Consider the following 14,210-nt stretch of genomic DNA (forward strand, 5'->3'; position numbering starts at 1 on the left):
ATGACTCATTTCTTAGGAAACTGCTAATGGACTTATCCGTAATGAGGAGTAAATGACATTTCACTTAGAAAAGGAATGCATCTCAAGCGCCCCTCACGGAACGACGGAGACCCCAGACCCACTAACGGTGGCTCAGTGGACCAGGGTGACCCACCGACGAAGAAGAACCTACAATTCCCCAGATCGTAGAGGCCTTTTGGTCTGAATTTACCCCAAGAACGTTCTTTCTTCCTTCTCTCTTTTTTCTTACAAGGAAGCACATGAGTTTGACTGACCGCCGAGCCCTTGCCCTCTGCACCCCCGGGAGACGCTGCCCACATGGGTGTTGGGTCATCACCCTGATTCCAGGCTGCTTCCTCATCTATGTGTTTCTGCTTTCTCTGCTTCTGTCCACCATCACACCTCGCAGCGCATGCATGAAGCAATTCCCTGAGAGGCTCCAAAACAAAAAAGACTAGTAAATAGCACTTCTACCGACAATACATCATTCCAGAGGGGGCAGGCCGTGTCAGAGAGCAAGGTCTTCATCACCACACAGAGGCCCGCAGAGACACAGAACATCCCATTCCTTCCTGAGAATGTTTACAAACATCTCTACAACTAATTAAATCAGTGACCTTGCAGAAGACGCCCACCTCCCCCGCCTGTTTTCACAACCTTCAAATGAGTTTCATCAGACCTGAGGGTTCTCCACCCCTTTTCCTCAAAACGACCTTGGATCTTTTTTTTTTTTTCTACTTGTCACCACACTGTGTGGAGAGAGTTCTCAAGCATTTGCAAGGGGGAGGTATCTTATCAGGTATAATATACAGTTTGTTTCATGAAAACAAAGATAGCTGAGAAATATAAGTGTCCACTCTGCAGGTCACTGGAAGTCCAGGAAGACAGCCTGGGATCCCCAGAACAGATGACCAACCAACAATCTGATTCAACTCTGAAATCCACCACCACCACCAGAGCCTTGAAAATAATATTGAATCCTGAGCTCTTCAACCTAGCAGGTGTGGAAACCAGTTTAAAAAATAAGGGAGCTTTCTGAAACTAACACAGCATTATCAGTCAATTACAGACCAACAAAAGTGTAAAAAAAAAATTTAATACATTAAAAAAATGAGGGTGCTTTCCTTTACCATCCAGTCTTCCTGCCTAGCTGTCCCCATCTTACTTTGAATGAATAATGTGTGTAAGGAAAGACAGGGAGATTCAGTTAGCAGCACCAAGTGAAACAGCAACCCAGCTGCCAACTTGAAAGCTGCCTGAGGCGAGTCTACAGAAAATCCCAAGATCACTACGGCACATGAACTTCCCAGTCAGTCAGTATGTAGGGCCTGCTGAAGATGGGATACACTGGCCGGGAGTCGGGTGGTAAGACGGCATCTTTGTGAGGTTCAACCCACCACCGCCCTTCCTGGCTCAGGGATTCCGAGACAGGTTGCTGGGACTCTCTGAGGTGCAGGCTCCTTAGTCCAAAAACGGGGACCCAGGCAGCTCTGCTCTGAGGTAGGGCTTTTGGAGTATCACGTGAGACTCTAGGTATCAAAACCTCTGAATACTATAAAGTGACAAAAAGCCTACTCTTTGAATTTTAAACACTTCTTTTGGCTGAAAGGGGAGAGAGGGAGGGACATGCAATTATCTATCAGCGCTGACCAGGATAACGGTTGCATTTTCATCATCTCAGCTTCCAGTAGCATTCTTTCAGCCTCATTCACTGCTCTTCATGTTTGGGGGATTACTAGTTACACTTACAATTTGGAGGCAAAAAAATGGGCAGATGTAAGCATGGACTTTTGAATTTGCATTGCGAAAGTACCAGGTCACGTTTATAAATACTAAAAATTATGCATTGATTCTGTGCAAAAAAATAAGTCATTATTAGATATACATATGGATTTTAAGGTAACTATTAAAAGCACTAATATAATGAACTGTATATAGTACCTATTTTTTTCACATTGAAAGAACTGGAATTTAACACTGTACTATAGTAATTCACTCAAGTGTCTGCACCAATACCTAATGGGCAGACTAAAGTCACAGTCAACACTGTAGGTATGCTTGAGGTATAGAGCTTTAGCATGATTAGAGAACATTATTATTCAGCACTGGAGCTTGAATTATGAAAAAAAAATCCACATCAAGCCTCTTGGAGCACAACTGGATGAAAAACCATGAAACCAAACACATGTACGCGCACACACACGTCACCCCCAAATAATTTTTATGGAAAGTTTGGTACTCTTTAATTATAACTGATACTAAAAAGCCCAGTGTTTACCAAATGCTATGCAGGTAATCATTTTTTAATGTATGTTGTAGGCCACCATATTTGACCAAATATTCCAAATTAAGTACCATAAGCAAAGACTATTTTCTAAGTCCTGTCTATGGGCATAAATACCACACCTGGCGTGAGAGCACAGGGCCTCGTTTAGAGACACCTTTGCCTGATCGACTTTTAAAAAAGTCTCCGGACAGGTAAAAGTCACTTGATACACACTTAACGTTTCCTAATCCAACAGAAAAGAAATCAGAACCGCTGACTCGACTGCTACAACACTTGTAAACACGCAGCCTACAAATTTTAACCCAATTACATTTCAGCCGAATTCAATGAATTCCATTCTGATGCAATGAATTCAATTAAATGAGACCCCTACCCCCAGCCCACCCTGCAAGCACACAGAGCGAACGCTCATTTCCAACAGGGGCTCCAGCTCTCCCTGTCCACACTTTCTTCTCTGCTCTGTAATTCCACGCACAGTTAATGCAAGTCTGTGCCAGCCAGCCAGAAAGACATGGAGGAGTCAGGAGCAATTACCAGCCTCAGCATCTCCTCCATCTTGACTGATGACTTCACCAGTTCTCTCCAGAAACAAATGTACAAATCTACTGTGGACGAGCTGTCTACAATATTCAACCTTGAGTGATTCAGAATAATCGCTGCCATCTTGAAGAACGCATCCAAACTGATGAACTTAACATAGAAAGAATCTTTGCACTGAAATGTGAAGAGCGCTGTTCTCAGGAAACCTACAACCTGATCGGTAACAGGCTTATAACCACTGATTTTGCAGGTTCAGAAAAACGCCAGCATTAAAAGCCTTCCCCAACTTGCACGGGAAAACACTCTACTCGTGTCTGCAGCAGCTGAAGTCTACAGAAACTCAGCTATTACAGGGGCCCTGGTGAAGACCCAGCTGTTGGGGCACGACACCATGGCCTCCTTCCCGCTTAGTTTTTCCCCTACTCTGTGCACTTGGCAAAGCAGATAAAAGAGTCAGGGTGCATTTTCCCTTAAGCTTCTAAGGCAAAACGGGAACACTTGATTCTACCCCAAAAAAGCAAAACAAAAAACCCCTCTCCCCCTGCCAAATCTGATGCCAAAAGCTACCTGGCTCTCGGAACTCCGCTGCAACAGAAGATGCATTAGTGGGGAACTGACAGAAAAGCCATCATCCCCATGCTGGTCCTAAACCTTTCCCAAGTTCTTCTCAGAAAGAGACTCGTTTTAATACTAAGGTCTAAAGAAAATAAAGTATTAATTATCGATTAAAAGTCCTTTCCAGGAGGGTGGCGGGCCCATGGAGGAATGAAAGGATCAAACCCTGGAGGCTTTCCTGACCAGCTGGGACAGCCGGACCAAGACCAGTGCAGGTGTGGCCGCCCTCACGGAGTCAACCCTGAGAAGCCAAGTCCCCGCCCGACAGTGATGACTCAGCAGCTAAAAGTCTCAGGGATCCCTCTTTCTCTTGATGCTCCCGTGATGAAGGGCCAACACTGTCAGTATGAGAAACCTACATTCCAGTTACACATTTTCATCTTGCCAATCTCTTAATATACGGCCACATCATAAAAGGTCATCAGAAAGTGCCGTCCTGATACAGTTTCAGGATTAGAATGCTATTTTCCTCCGCGGTTACTCTACTACGTAATTTAAATCACTACTGTGTGACACTTGATAATTATCTATGGAAAAGAAGAACACTCCAGTGAAACAGAGTCGGGAGAAAACAGGCTCTCAGAGACTGCGGTGACACCCAACAGAAGAGGCGTGCATTTCTCAGGAAGGTACTGGCTCCGCGTTCAGACAACTATGAGGATTTGGGGTTTTGTTTTTAATTGAAGAACACACATCGACAGAAGTGTCTTTCCTGCGCATACTCGCGGTTTCAAGGTAGTAAGTATCAACAGCATCGCGGGATTTATTGGCATTCTTCTTTAGAGGAGCCGAAGCTCCCTGGATGTGGACAAGCCCCCGGACAGAGAAAGTGAGATAGAGGGACTCGTCTCCTACGTGACTCACCGAGATCAGCAACTAGAAACCTGGTTTCCTGATTCCTGGGTTGGTGTTCACACACCCTGCCTCCTTTTCCGAAGTACTATTTTGGTAAAGGTTTCTCTTTCAATAAAGGAACTAGAACAAGTCACGTGACTTTCATTCAGGAAAGCCTGTGTGTATCAGCACCTTAGTTGCCTGCTCCTGGGAACAGGGTGGGAGCCGGGCACACGATTGGCTTATTACGATAAGAGCCGGCCAACCAAAGCGGAAAAGCAAGCACCACAGAGAAAATAAAGTATGTGTGGTTTGTCAAGCCATCTCCTTGGAGTTCTAAAAATATTCAAGTCCCCTGCTTGAAGACTTCAACAGACAACACTTTTAAACATAAATGGTGATGGTGTTGCTCTCTTATCCCACAATTCTTTCTGTGGGATGTGAATAAATAGTCCTTTTATCAAACAAATTTAAATACAGATGCTTTCAGGGTAATTCTTATCTAATCCGCCTTGTACATACACACACACCAATTTTAGAACAAAAACCTCACCAAAGAGAAACACTAAAATAGCATAGTTTACAGTATAGGACAATCTATAACCCTAACAACCAGACATACAAAGTTAATTTTTAAGAGCGGCTTGACTGCTCAGTAAATTCAGCAGGAGCACGTCTGCTCCCAAACAACACGGTAAAGATGGCTTAGACTTTTCCACAGACACACCCACAGAACACAGAACAAGCACCTTCTCCCTGCTCCCAAGTGAGAGGCATAATTTAGAGTTAAATTTTCAACTTCTGTGGACGACCTACGAAAACATAAACACATGTCTGGGTGTCGGACACAACTGAGCGACTGAACTGAACTGAACTTTTTAATTGGCTTCAGCACTGAAACCCCGCCCCCAGCCCCAATTCTACTGCAACCAACCAATCAGCAAGCCCGTTACTGGAACCGTAACTCTTTGTCACCGCTTATCCAAACGCCAAACGCTACCTAAGCGACCCCAAATAATGCCAACTCCGTGGAGCTCATGGAGTTTTTCCACGCACAACCTGAGGAGCTGGGTGTGGAAACACAGCCCCTTCTGAGGGTCCGGGCATGCACCCAATGACTCAGGAAGCTCACTTTCCGTTTTATCTTCAAAGAAATGCTTTGCAAGTCTTCCCTCCATAAATCATGTTCTCAAAAAACACTTATCTCCTGTAAACTTTTTATATATGAGCATCACAAACCAATGTCTCTGTGCAAACAAGAGTTAAATAAAGGTGGATTCAAGGTTTCCCGACAGTCCCTTTCTGGCTCCACAGAACACAATTAAGCTTCCCCCCACCACCACCTCGTTAATTAAAATGAGACCCTCCTCTTTCCTCGTCCGCTGTTCTCTGTGCTCAAATTAGCCTACTAGAAATCCATTTAGCGTGTAGGCCTTTTTGAAAGAAAGGAGGAAAAAAAAATGGTTTAGACACAATGGATCAATTGTAGTTATCTATTTTGTTTAAAAATAGTCTTTTTCCGTTCTTAAGAGGGTGTTTACTGTAACACCCACAGAGACTTTGGACAAACAGCAATCCAAAGTGATTTCAGTGACCACAGAACTTACAAACAGCTTTGATTTCAGAGCCCTGAATCCTATAGGTTGAGAAGAATGTTATACTGGTGGGAAATCGGGAACAAAACAAGGCGGACCAGGCCTCTCACTAAACTTATCTCTTGCAGTTTAAAATTTTCCCTCATCTGAAAAGGGCATTATATCAGCCGTGAATCACGTTTCTGAATGTATCTACTTTATCCGAAAGGCCTTGGATTCTTTCAGGCCCGGAGGCACACATCCCGGCTCACTGTTCCGCTTGCTGCGAGAACCGCCTCCCAGGGCCCTCCTCAATCCAGTCCGGGTTTTTCCTGCCTGCTCCACCAGAGGCTGTAAAAGGTGTTGTGTTCTCAGGCTGTTTTTTCTGATGAGAATCAGATTTCAGCAAGATGTACTTCGGTGTTCACTATGGTCTGTACCCCTTCCTGTGCGTGCGGATTTTTCCCCCAGTCAAGTCTACTTAGACTGCTGTGTTTATCTGGCCCGTGTCTTGGACGGCACCTAATAATCCTTCAACTCCCAGACACGCCAGCAATTCTTTAGACGCACCTGTAGGGCTTAAGTGCCTCCAAGAAAAGCGACCTTCAGCTGAGCGTCACCATTTACGGGGCACATCCTGACGGCTTCCAACTGGCGTCATTAAATGCCAAAGGGCCGTGTCCCTGAGAGGTCACCGTGCCTCTTTTCATCCTGTAGTCCATGATTTTAGGAAAAAAAGCAGTTGCTTTTCCTCTACTGTATGAGAATAACAGGGCATCCACCCTACAGCTATAACTTTTTTTTTCTTCTTTAAATTTATTTTTATTGGGAGGATAATGGCTTTATAATGTTGCGTTGGTATCTGCCATACATCAGCAGGAATTGGCCACAGGTGTACATATGTCCCCACCCCTCTTGCACCCAGCTGTAACTTTAAATCCCATGGATGCGAGGAAACACATGCTGAATTTACCCCACATCAGATGCGTCTGTTTGCTTTCAGAACACACGGTGTACAGATCCCCAAGCTGCGTCCATCATCACCCTGTAACCCTGGCAGACTGCTGACCTCAGGCCAGCATCTGAGCACCGTTCACTACTCTGTCCTCTGCGGTTCCCACAGCGCCTCTATCTTCCTGCACGGAAGCAGCGGTTAAGAAACTCTTTGAGCCCACCCTCCTCTCCTCCCCCTGGTCATTCAGGGTCTGAGTCAACCAGGTCAAGGCAAGCACACCTCTGTCCTTGCCAATCTGTGAGGAGACAGGGAGGGACAGCACTGGGCACCCCATGACTACTCCTGAAAAGACCCATGTGGTCATCTTTCACTGTCTTCTCTGAGGCCCAGATTCTCATCGCCTGGGCAACTGGGAAAATGCTGGCGCCTGGGCTCCGCCCACTGGCCGCTTTCCTTGACTGCGGCTGACCCCACAGGTCATTTCTCAGACCTGCTCCAGCAGTCTAACTGGGACAAGTGCCCCCAACTCCACCCCCAGCCGGGGCCCCCCGACCAGCAGCACCAGCGCAGCAGGGGAGCTTCTTAGGAAGGCACACTGGGAGCCACATCCCAGACCCACCGCATGGGGCCACCCAGCCCGGCCAGCCCCGCCTAAGACTCTCCAGGTGACCCCCAGCTGGGCTCAAGCTCCAGAGCGGGTTTAAGCAGCGTTACCCTTTCAGCCCCCTAGAGAACGGGCACGCCTCTGGTGGAAAAGCTCCTCCGGTCCCCATGTAAACTTGAAATGGCTCAGGGCTCCCTGCAACCGCCAGCCAAAATGGATGCTGGTTTCCTAAACAACTTTGGGGCCTGTTTTTATAAACTTTGAGGCTCAGCAAAAATCAGCCTGTCCAGGCTCCAGGAAAACAAAGAGAAAGGTGACGTCTGCGGGCCTGGGAGCCGCCAGCGGCCTGTCCCTCCAAGTGGAGGTTTCCCAACTCACAAATGGGAGGACCCCCCCCCTCCCCGTGCCACGTCAGGGGGGAGTGGCTGACCTGCTCCCCCCAGCCCCCCCCCCCCCCCCCCCCCCAACCCCCCGCCAGGTGTTCACAGACGGAAGAGGAGGGGGGCTGTGGAGCCAAAGAAAGCAGGTCTGCCTCCCTGGTCGGAAGACTCACTGTTTAACTCAAAGACAACTTGAGCGCTCTGGCGAGGTCTTTGGGGAAAGACAGGGACTGGCCCAAAAGCAAAAAAAAAAAAGCGAGAGCCCTGCACCGGAACGTGGGCACCGAGGTCAAGGTGCCCCCGAAGGGAAGCGGCTTCTAGCCGCCCCGCCTGCCCACCTCCTCCCGGCCCCGGGCCCTCACCTTTCACCACCGTGGCCTCCTTCAGGTGATGCGTCAAGAAGTCGATGCTGGCGTAGGCGTTGGCCGCGGGCAGGGCGCCAGGGCCCGGCCCTCCGCACACCGCGGCAGGGCTGCCGGCGCCCACGGCGCTGATGAGACCCCCGAGGCTCCGGGTGCGGCCCCAGGCGCTCCTGTCGCCCGTCTGCGCGTGCGGGTGCTGCTGCAGGGGCGGCGACAGCCCCGGCTCGTCCCTCACGTCGATGGCGATGTAGTTGAGGCCGTTCTGGAAGCCGGTGGAGGTCTCCCGGCGCATCGGCGAGCTGGTGCCCCCGGGACAGCCGACCAGGCCGCCGCCGGGCTGAGCCGGCGTCCAGGCCCGCGCCTGCTGAGGTGTCGGCGGGGGCAACTGGCGGGGCGACGAGGGGGGCTCATCGCACCCACCCAGGATGCCGCTGCTGCCCCCGCCGCCGCCTCCTTCGCTGCCTTTCCTGAGAGAGACGTTCTCCACCGAGGCCGAGTTGTGACGCTTGGGGGTGTGAGCGAAGGACGGGGACACGGGGGTCACAGTGGTGGTCGAGGAGAAGGTCTCGGAGCTGTGGCGGCGGCGGCCCCCCTGCGGGTCCGCGCGGATGACCTTGGCCCCCCGGTGCGGATCTGGGGGCTGGCCAGCCTGCAGGAAGGCCTCGACTCCCGACACCTGATCCATGAGGCTCAGCCTCTTGAGGCCTGACACCGGGCTGCTCACGCGGGCACCGTCGGGCTTTGGGGGCGCCACAATTGGTTGTGGCGGGGTGGCGGCCACGCCAAAGGCCATCTCGGTGTAGTCACCATTGTCCCCCGTGTCCGAGGACGAGGAGGCCGCGCCCGGGCCCTTGGAGGCGGGTGCCGCAGGCAGGCGGTACAGCTCGCCTGGCGGGGGCGGCGGCGGCGGCGGCTGCAGGGCCGAGGAGGGGGCGGCCGGGCGCGGGGGCAGTGGCGGGTACACGGAGGCCTCGGGGGACAACAGGGCGTCCAAGGAGCCTACGGGGTCGCGGCCCTGGGCGCCCGGCTGCGGCGACTTAGGCGAGCTGAAGTCGAGGTTCATGTAGTCGGAGAGCGGGGAGCGCTGCCGGCTGTCCCCGCTCGTGCCCGGGGTGCCGGAGCCCAGGGACGAGGCCGGGCTGCTGGCGGACAACAGCGAGGACGACGAGGCGGCCGAGGCCAGGAGTGGGGGCGCGGGCGGCGACAGGCGCGCGCCGGCCTCCCCGAAGTCGATGTTAATGTACTCGCCTGGACTCCTGGGCTCGGGGGGCAGCGGGTACTCGTGCATGCGGGGCAGGGCCGGCAGCCCCTCCAGGGACAGGCGCGTGGGCCTCACTGCCCGGCAGCGCTGGGCCAGGAAGCCGTCGGGGCGGCTGCCTCCGCCACCGCCGAGCCTCCCGGGAGAAGGCACGGCGGGATGAGGTGGCTGGGGGTGGCCGCTGCCAGCCGCCGCGGCCGGGAAGGCACTGGCCGGCTGCGCGGGGCCGGGGGCCGGCTCCAGCTGCTCCTCCTCCAGGACCCGGCCCACAGGCGAGCTCATGAGCACGTACTGGTCGCTGTCGCCGTGGCAGGCGTGGGGGGCCTTGTAGGAGCGGGGCAGAGAGCTGTAGCAGTAGCCGGGCATGCCCCGCAGCGTCTCCCCCGCGGCCGAGAAGAAGTCGGGCGGGGTGCCCGTGGTGCCCGCGTCGCTGGGGGACATGTTGAGGTAGTCCCCGTTGGGCAGCAGCTTGCCGTCGGCGCTCTCCATGGACAGCTTGGAACCACACCACATGCGCATGTACCCGCTGTCCTCGGGGGAGCTCTCGGCCGGGGAGCCGGTCTTGTAGCCGCCCGCAGTGCCCGGGAAAGCTCTGCCGGCCGCCGACGCGGGCGTGGGCCCCGCGGCCCCCGCAGGGGGCAAGGCGGCGGGTGCGGGCCGCGGCTGCAAGATCTGCTTCGGGGCCGACACGCTGGTGGGGCTCATGGGCATGTAGTCGTCGCCCCTGCAGCTCCCGCCGCCCGTCCGCAGGGGGGCCACGCCGGGGGTCATGGGCACGTAGCCGTCGTCCGTGCCCAGGTTGCTGCTGGAGCTGCGGTGCGAGCCGATCTCGATGTCGCCGTAGTCCTCAGGGTACGGGTGGTAGGCCACTTTGGGAGAAGACGCGGGGCAGGATGGGCACAGGCGGCCGGAACTGCCCGAGAAGGTGGCCCGCATCAAGGTGTACTCATCCAGGGACGCGGAGGACGGCTGGGGCGCGGGCCGCTGCCGGGCAGGCGTGGTCAGCGAGTAAGTCCGCTTTCTCAGCCCTCGGTCCAAGTCTGGGGCGCCGTCCCCGGAGACCCTGCGGTAGGCGCGGCCGCCGCAGTGGCTCAGCGGCCGCTCCATGGTCATGTAGCCGTACAGCTCGCCCGCGCTGCCGTCCCGCGCCGGGGGCGTCTCAGCGATGGACTCGGGCGTGTTGCTCCGGTGGCCGCAGTAGACCCTCAGGTCCCCGGGGCTGGAGCCATACTCGTCCAAGGACATGAAGCCGGGGTCGCTGGGGGAGCCCGAGGCCGAGGCGCTGCCGCTGGAGGGGCGCTGGGGGTGCAGGGGGTGCTGCAGGTGCGGGTGCGGGCCGGGGGGCGGCGGGTAGGAGCCCGAGCCGTGCCCGCTGCTGGACGACAGGCTGCCGGGGCTGGTAGCCGCCGGGGGCGAGTGCGCCACGGGCATGGACATGGAGCGGCTGTGCTGCAGGCCGCCCCCTGCCGGCGCCAGCGCCGCCTTGCCCGCGCGGCCGCCGCTCAGCGTGTGCGAGCGGCTCAGGGGCGCGCGCACCGGGCCCGGGCTCAGGGGGCTGCCCGCCGCCGCCCCGGCCCCCGCCGCCGCCCCCGCCGCGGCGCCGCCGTCGCCCTCGCTGGCTGTGCGCACCCGGCACGCGCTGCACTTGGCGGCGGGCGGGGTGGCGGCCAGGCTGTCGGTGCGCGAGCGGCGCACCAGCCCCGTCTGGCTCGGGGGCAGGTTGACCAAGTGGTGGTGGCGGCGCGCACCGGGCACGCTGATGGGGTGCGTGGCCGACGAGCCGGACGACTGGCTCTTGCTGCGCGGCCGGAACTCGAAGAGCTCCTTGAGCGCCTTCATGGCCTCCAGGATGGTCTCGTGGATGTTCTGCGCCACCACCGAGTCGTCCGCCTGCATCCACAGCTCGCCGGGGCCCGTCACGGCCGAGCGGCCCACCTCGATGAAGAAGAAGCTGTCCGAGTGGCCGCAGCGGCGGATGCTCATGAGCTGCAGCGTCACCGACGGCTGCTCGCAGTTCAGCTTCACGAAGCCGATGGTGCGCGCCGACAGGCACAGGCGGTACACGCCCGTCAGGTTCTTGCTCTGGCCCAGGCCCTTGGGCTTCAGGTTTACCTGCCACACCTCGCGGTAGGCGGCCGTGGCGGGCGCCACCAGCCCGTAGCTGTCATCGGCCGCGGCGGCGCCCGCCGAGCCGCCCAGGGCGCCGGGCAGGGAGGCGCTGCAGGACCCGGAGGTGGCGGCGGCGGCGGGGGGCGCGTCGCCGGCGCCCGCGCGGCCCTCGCTGACCAGGTCGGTGAGCGCGCGGTACCAGCCCTCCTGCTCCTGCTCGTTCTCGGCTGCCACGGCGAAGTACTCGTCCTTGGTGTAGAGGGCGATCAGGTACTTGTGCTTGGCGTCGGCGCGCTTGTTGATGTTCAGGCAGCAGTCGAGCGCGATGACCCGCTTCGGGGCGCCCGCCTTGCTCCGCCACTTCTTCTCGCTCTCGTAGTACTCGAGCCGCGGCGGCTGCGGCGCCGGGCCCCCGCCCGCCTCGTCGCCGCCCGCGCCGGGCCCGCGCAGCACGAAGAAGCGCTTGTGGCCGTGCTTCTGCTTGCGCAGGTAGCCGCACTTGCGCACGCTGTGGTTGTTGTTGTTGTTGTTGTTGTTGAGGTTGGGGCCGTCCCCGCCCGCCGGCCCGGGGGGCCCGTGCTCCGGCGGGCTCGCCATCGCGGGCGCTTCAGGCCGCGCGGCCCGGCCCGGCTTGGAGGGGCCGGGGGCGGGGCTGGGGGTCGGGGGGGGGGCGGAGTGCAGGGGGGCGCGGGCGGCTCCCCACCACCCCCTGCTCGCGCGCCGGAGCCCGCGTCCCTCGGGCCCAGGAGGTGGGGAAGGTTGGGCACGGGAGGCCCCGCGGGGGCAGGCACCCGTGCGGTGGCGCAGCGCCCTCCGCGATCCGGGGCCCCAGAAGGTGCCCGGCGCGGGCGGTGGCTGCCGCCCCCCCTCCTTCCCCGCGGCCCGGCTTGCCCGCGGCCGCTGCCTCCCGGGCTCTCGGGCGGCGCCTGGGGGACTCGCTGGCTGGGCCGAGAGTCGGGGTCCCCGAGCCGCGGGGCCGAGCCTACGGCGCGCGCGGCCGAATGGGTCCCGCCGCCGCGCTGCGCTCCGGGGTGCCGGGGTGTGCCCGGGGACTCGGGGTCCGCGCCGCCGCCGCCGGGGCTGCCGCTGCCGCTGCCGCCGCTGCTACTGCCGCTGCCAACGGCGACCCGGGCTCGTCGCGGTCCCCGCCGCACAGTGAGTAACACATCGCGCACCGAGTGACTGAACTAAGAAGAGCAAAACAACATGTGACTCGCCGTTACGCAGGCACACACGGCGCGGCCGCCCCGCCCCGCCGCCCGCATTGGCGCCGCGCCCCCCGACGGACGGCGCGCGCGGCCAATGGGCGCGGGCCGCGGGGAGGGCGGGCCGCGCGTCCCCACCCCGCCCCCCTTTCTCCCGGGGCCGCGTTTCCCGCCGTCCCCTCCCCCGCCCCCTCCCGCGGGGGGCCCGGGCCGGGGCGGGGCGGGGCGCGGCGGGGCGGGGGCGGCCGGGCCTCATTAATCAGAGGCTCGTTGCGGAGGCCCGCGGAGGAGATGCCACCCAGGGCGGGAAAAGGGGCGCGCGGGAGGGGCGGGCGCCGGCCGCCGCGCGCAGGGCCCGGCCCTCCCGCCTTTGACTCAATTAATTGGGCTCGGAGCTTCCGCCGGGGAGGGGGCGCTGCAGGGGGCGGGGGCCGACCGAGATCAAGGGGCAAGACCGCCAGCCCAGGCTCGGGGCTTGGGAGGGGGCGGTGGCACCCCCCCAACCCCCGGGCCCCGCACCGCCTCGCCGCCGCCGCACTGGCTGGGGCCTGGAGGAGGCAGTGAACTCGGCTGCCCCCCTCGAAATTCCCTCCGCCCGCAGCACACACTTCGGCGCGCGGATCCGGCGCCCGGGCTGGGGGTGGGCGCGCGTCCCCACCACCACCACCCCCGCCTCTGCGGGTTCGCGCCAGGGTGGTTCCCTTGGTGCCCGGCCCGCGGCTTGTTTACAAGCATCCCATTAGTCACCGGTGAGCTCAGGATCGATAGCAGCTTCTAGCCCCTTCCTGGAAGGGGAGCCGTGGTCGGCAAGGGGCGCGGATGGGGGCGCCCCCAGCCCCGGGCCGCGCGGGCCCCAGGCGCTCCCGGGGTCCCGCCGCTCAGGGCTGCCCTTCCCCCGCACCCGATCGTGGGCCCTTTCCGGGGCGTCATCAGCGCCATTCACTTGCATGTTCTCGGGAAGTTGAAATCGTCTGTTTAGATGTAACAGGAGAAAGGGGAGGGCGAGCAGGCGGAGAAGACTGCAGTATCCATCGTGCCGGGAAGAGGGCGGGCTCCGGCGAGCCGAGCCGGGTCCCCGCGGCCGGCCAGCACCCCGCCGACCCCCGGCCCCGCGCGCCGAGGCGCGGGAGTGGGCGTCTCCGGACCTACGCGCCCGCAGCGGGTGCTGCGTGAAAGATCCCCTTGGATGCTTCAGATATTTCCATCTACGTGGCGTCTGTGACTTTCAAAGTCGATTACAAATTAGGACCCACCATATAACGCGTCTCCTAAATGACTGTGAGGGCTGCTGTTGAGGGTGGGAGTGCCCGAGTTCAGATCCGAGCAGGCTACGAATCCTGCGGAAACGAAAAAGGCTATAGACACAAGCCTTGGTCGGGTTTTTTGGTTTGTTTTTAATTGCGTCTTCATGAAATGATTTGAAACAAAAAAATTTTTTTTAACTCCTGGAAGTTTGCCTTTGAATGCCATCTATACCTTACAAAAGT

The 14,210-nt window shown here is 58.3% G+C and overlaps 1 protein-coding gene across 1 annotated transcript in view; it reads right to left on the reverse strand.

Annotated features, from left to right (window-relative positions):
* The window catches only part of IRS2 (insulin receptor substrate 2), a 30,537-nt gene extending 18,127 nt beyond the window's left edge, over window positions 1–12,410 (reverse strand). Inside the window, exon 1 of the mRNA XM_027973785.3 lies at window positions 8,152–12,410. Coding sequence (XP_027829586.1) covers window positions 8,152–12,115 — 3,964 coding nt within the window. The 5' untranslated portion in view covers window positions 12,116–12,410. The remainder of the gene's footprint in view (window positions 1–8,151) is intronic.
* Window positions 12,411–14,210: the final 1,800 nt, after the last annotated feature.

Source organism: Ovis aries, chromosome 10, assembly GCF_016772045.2.
Source record: "Ovis aries strain OAR_USU_Benz2616 breed Rambouillet chromosome 10, ARS-UI_Ramb_v3.0, whole genome shotgun sequence".
Classification (NCBI taxonomy): domain Eukaryota; kingdom Metazoa; phylum Chordata; class Mammalia; order Artiodactyla; family Bovidae; genus Ovis; species Ovis aries.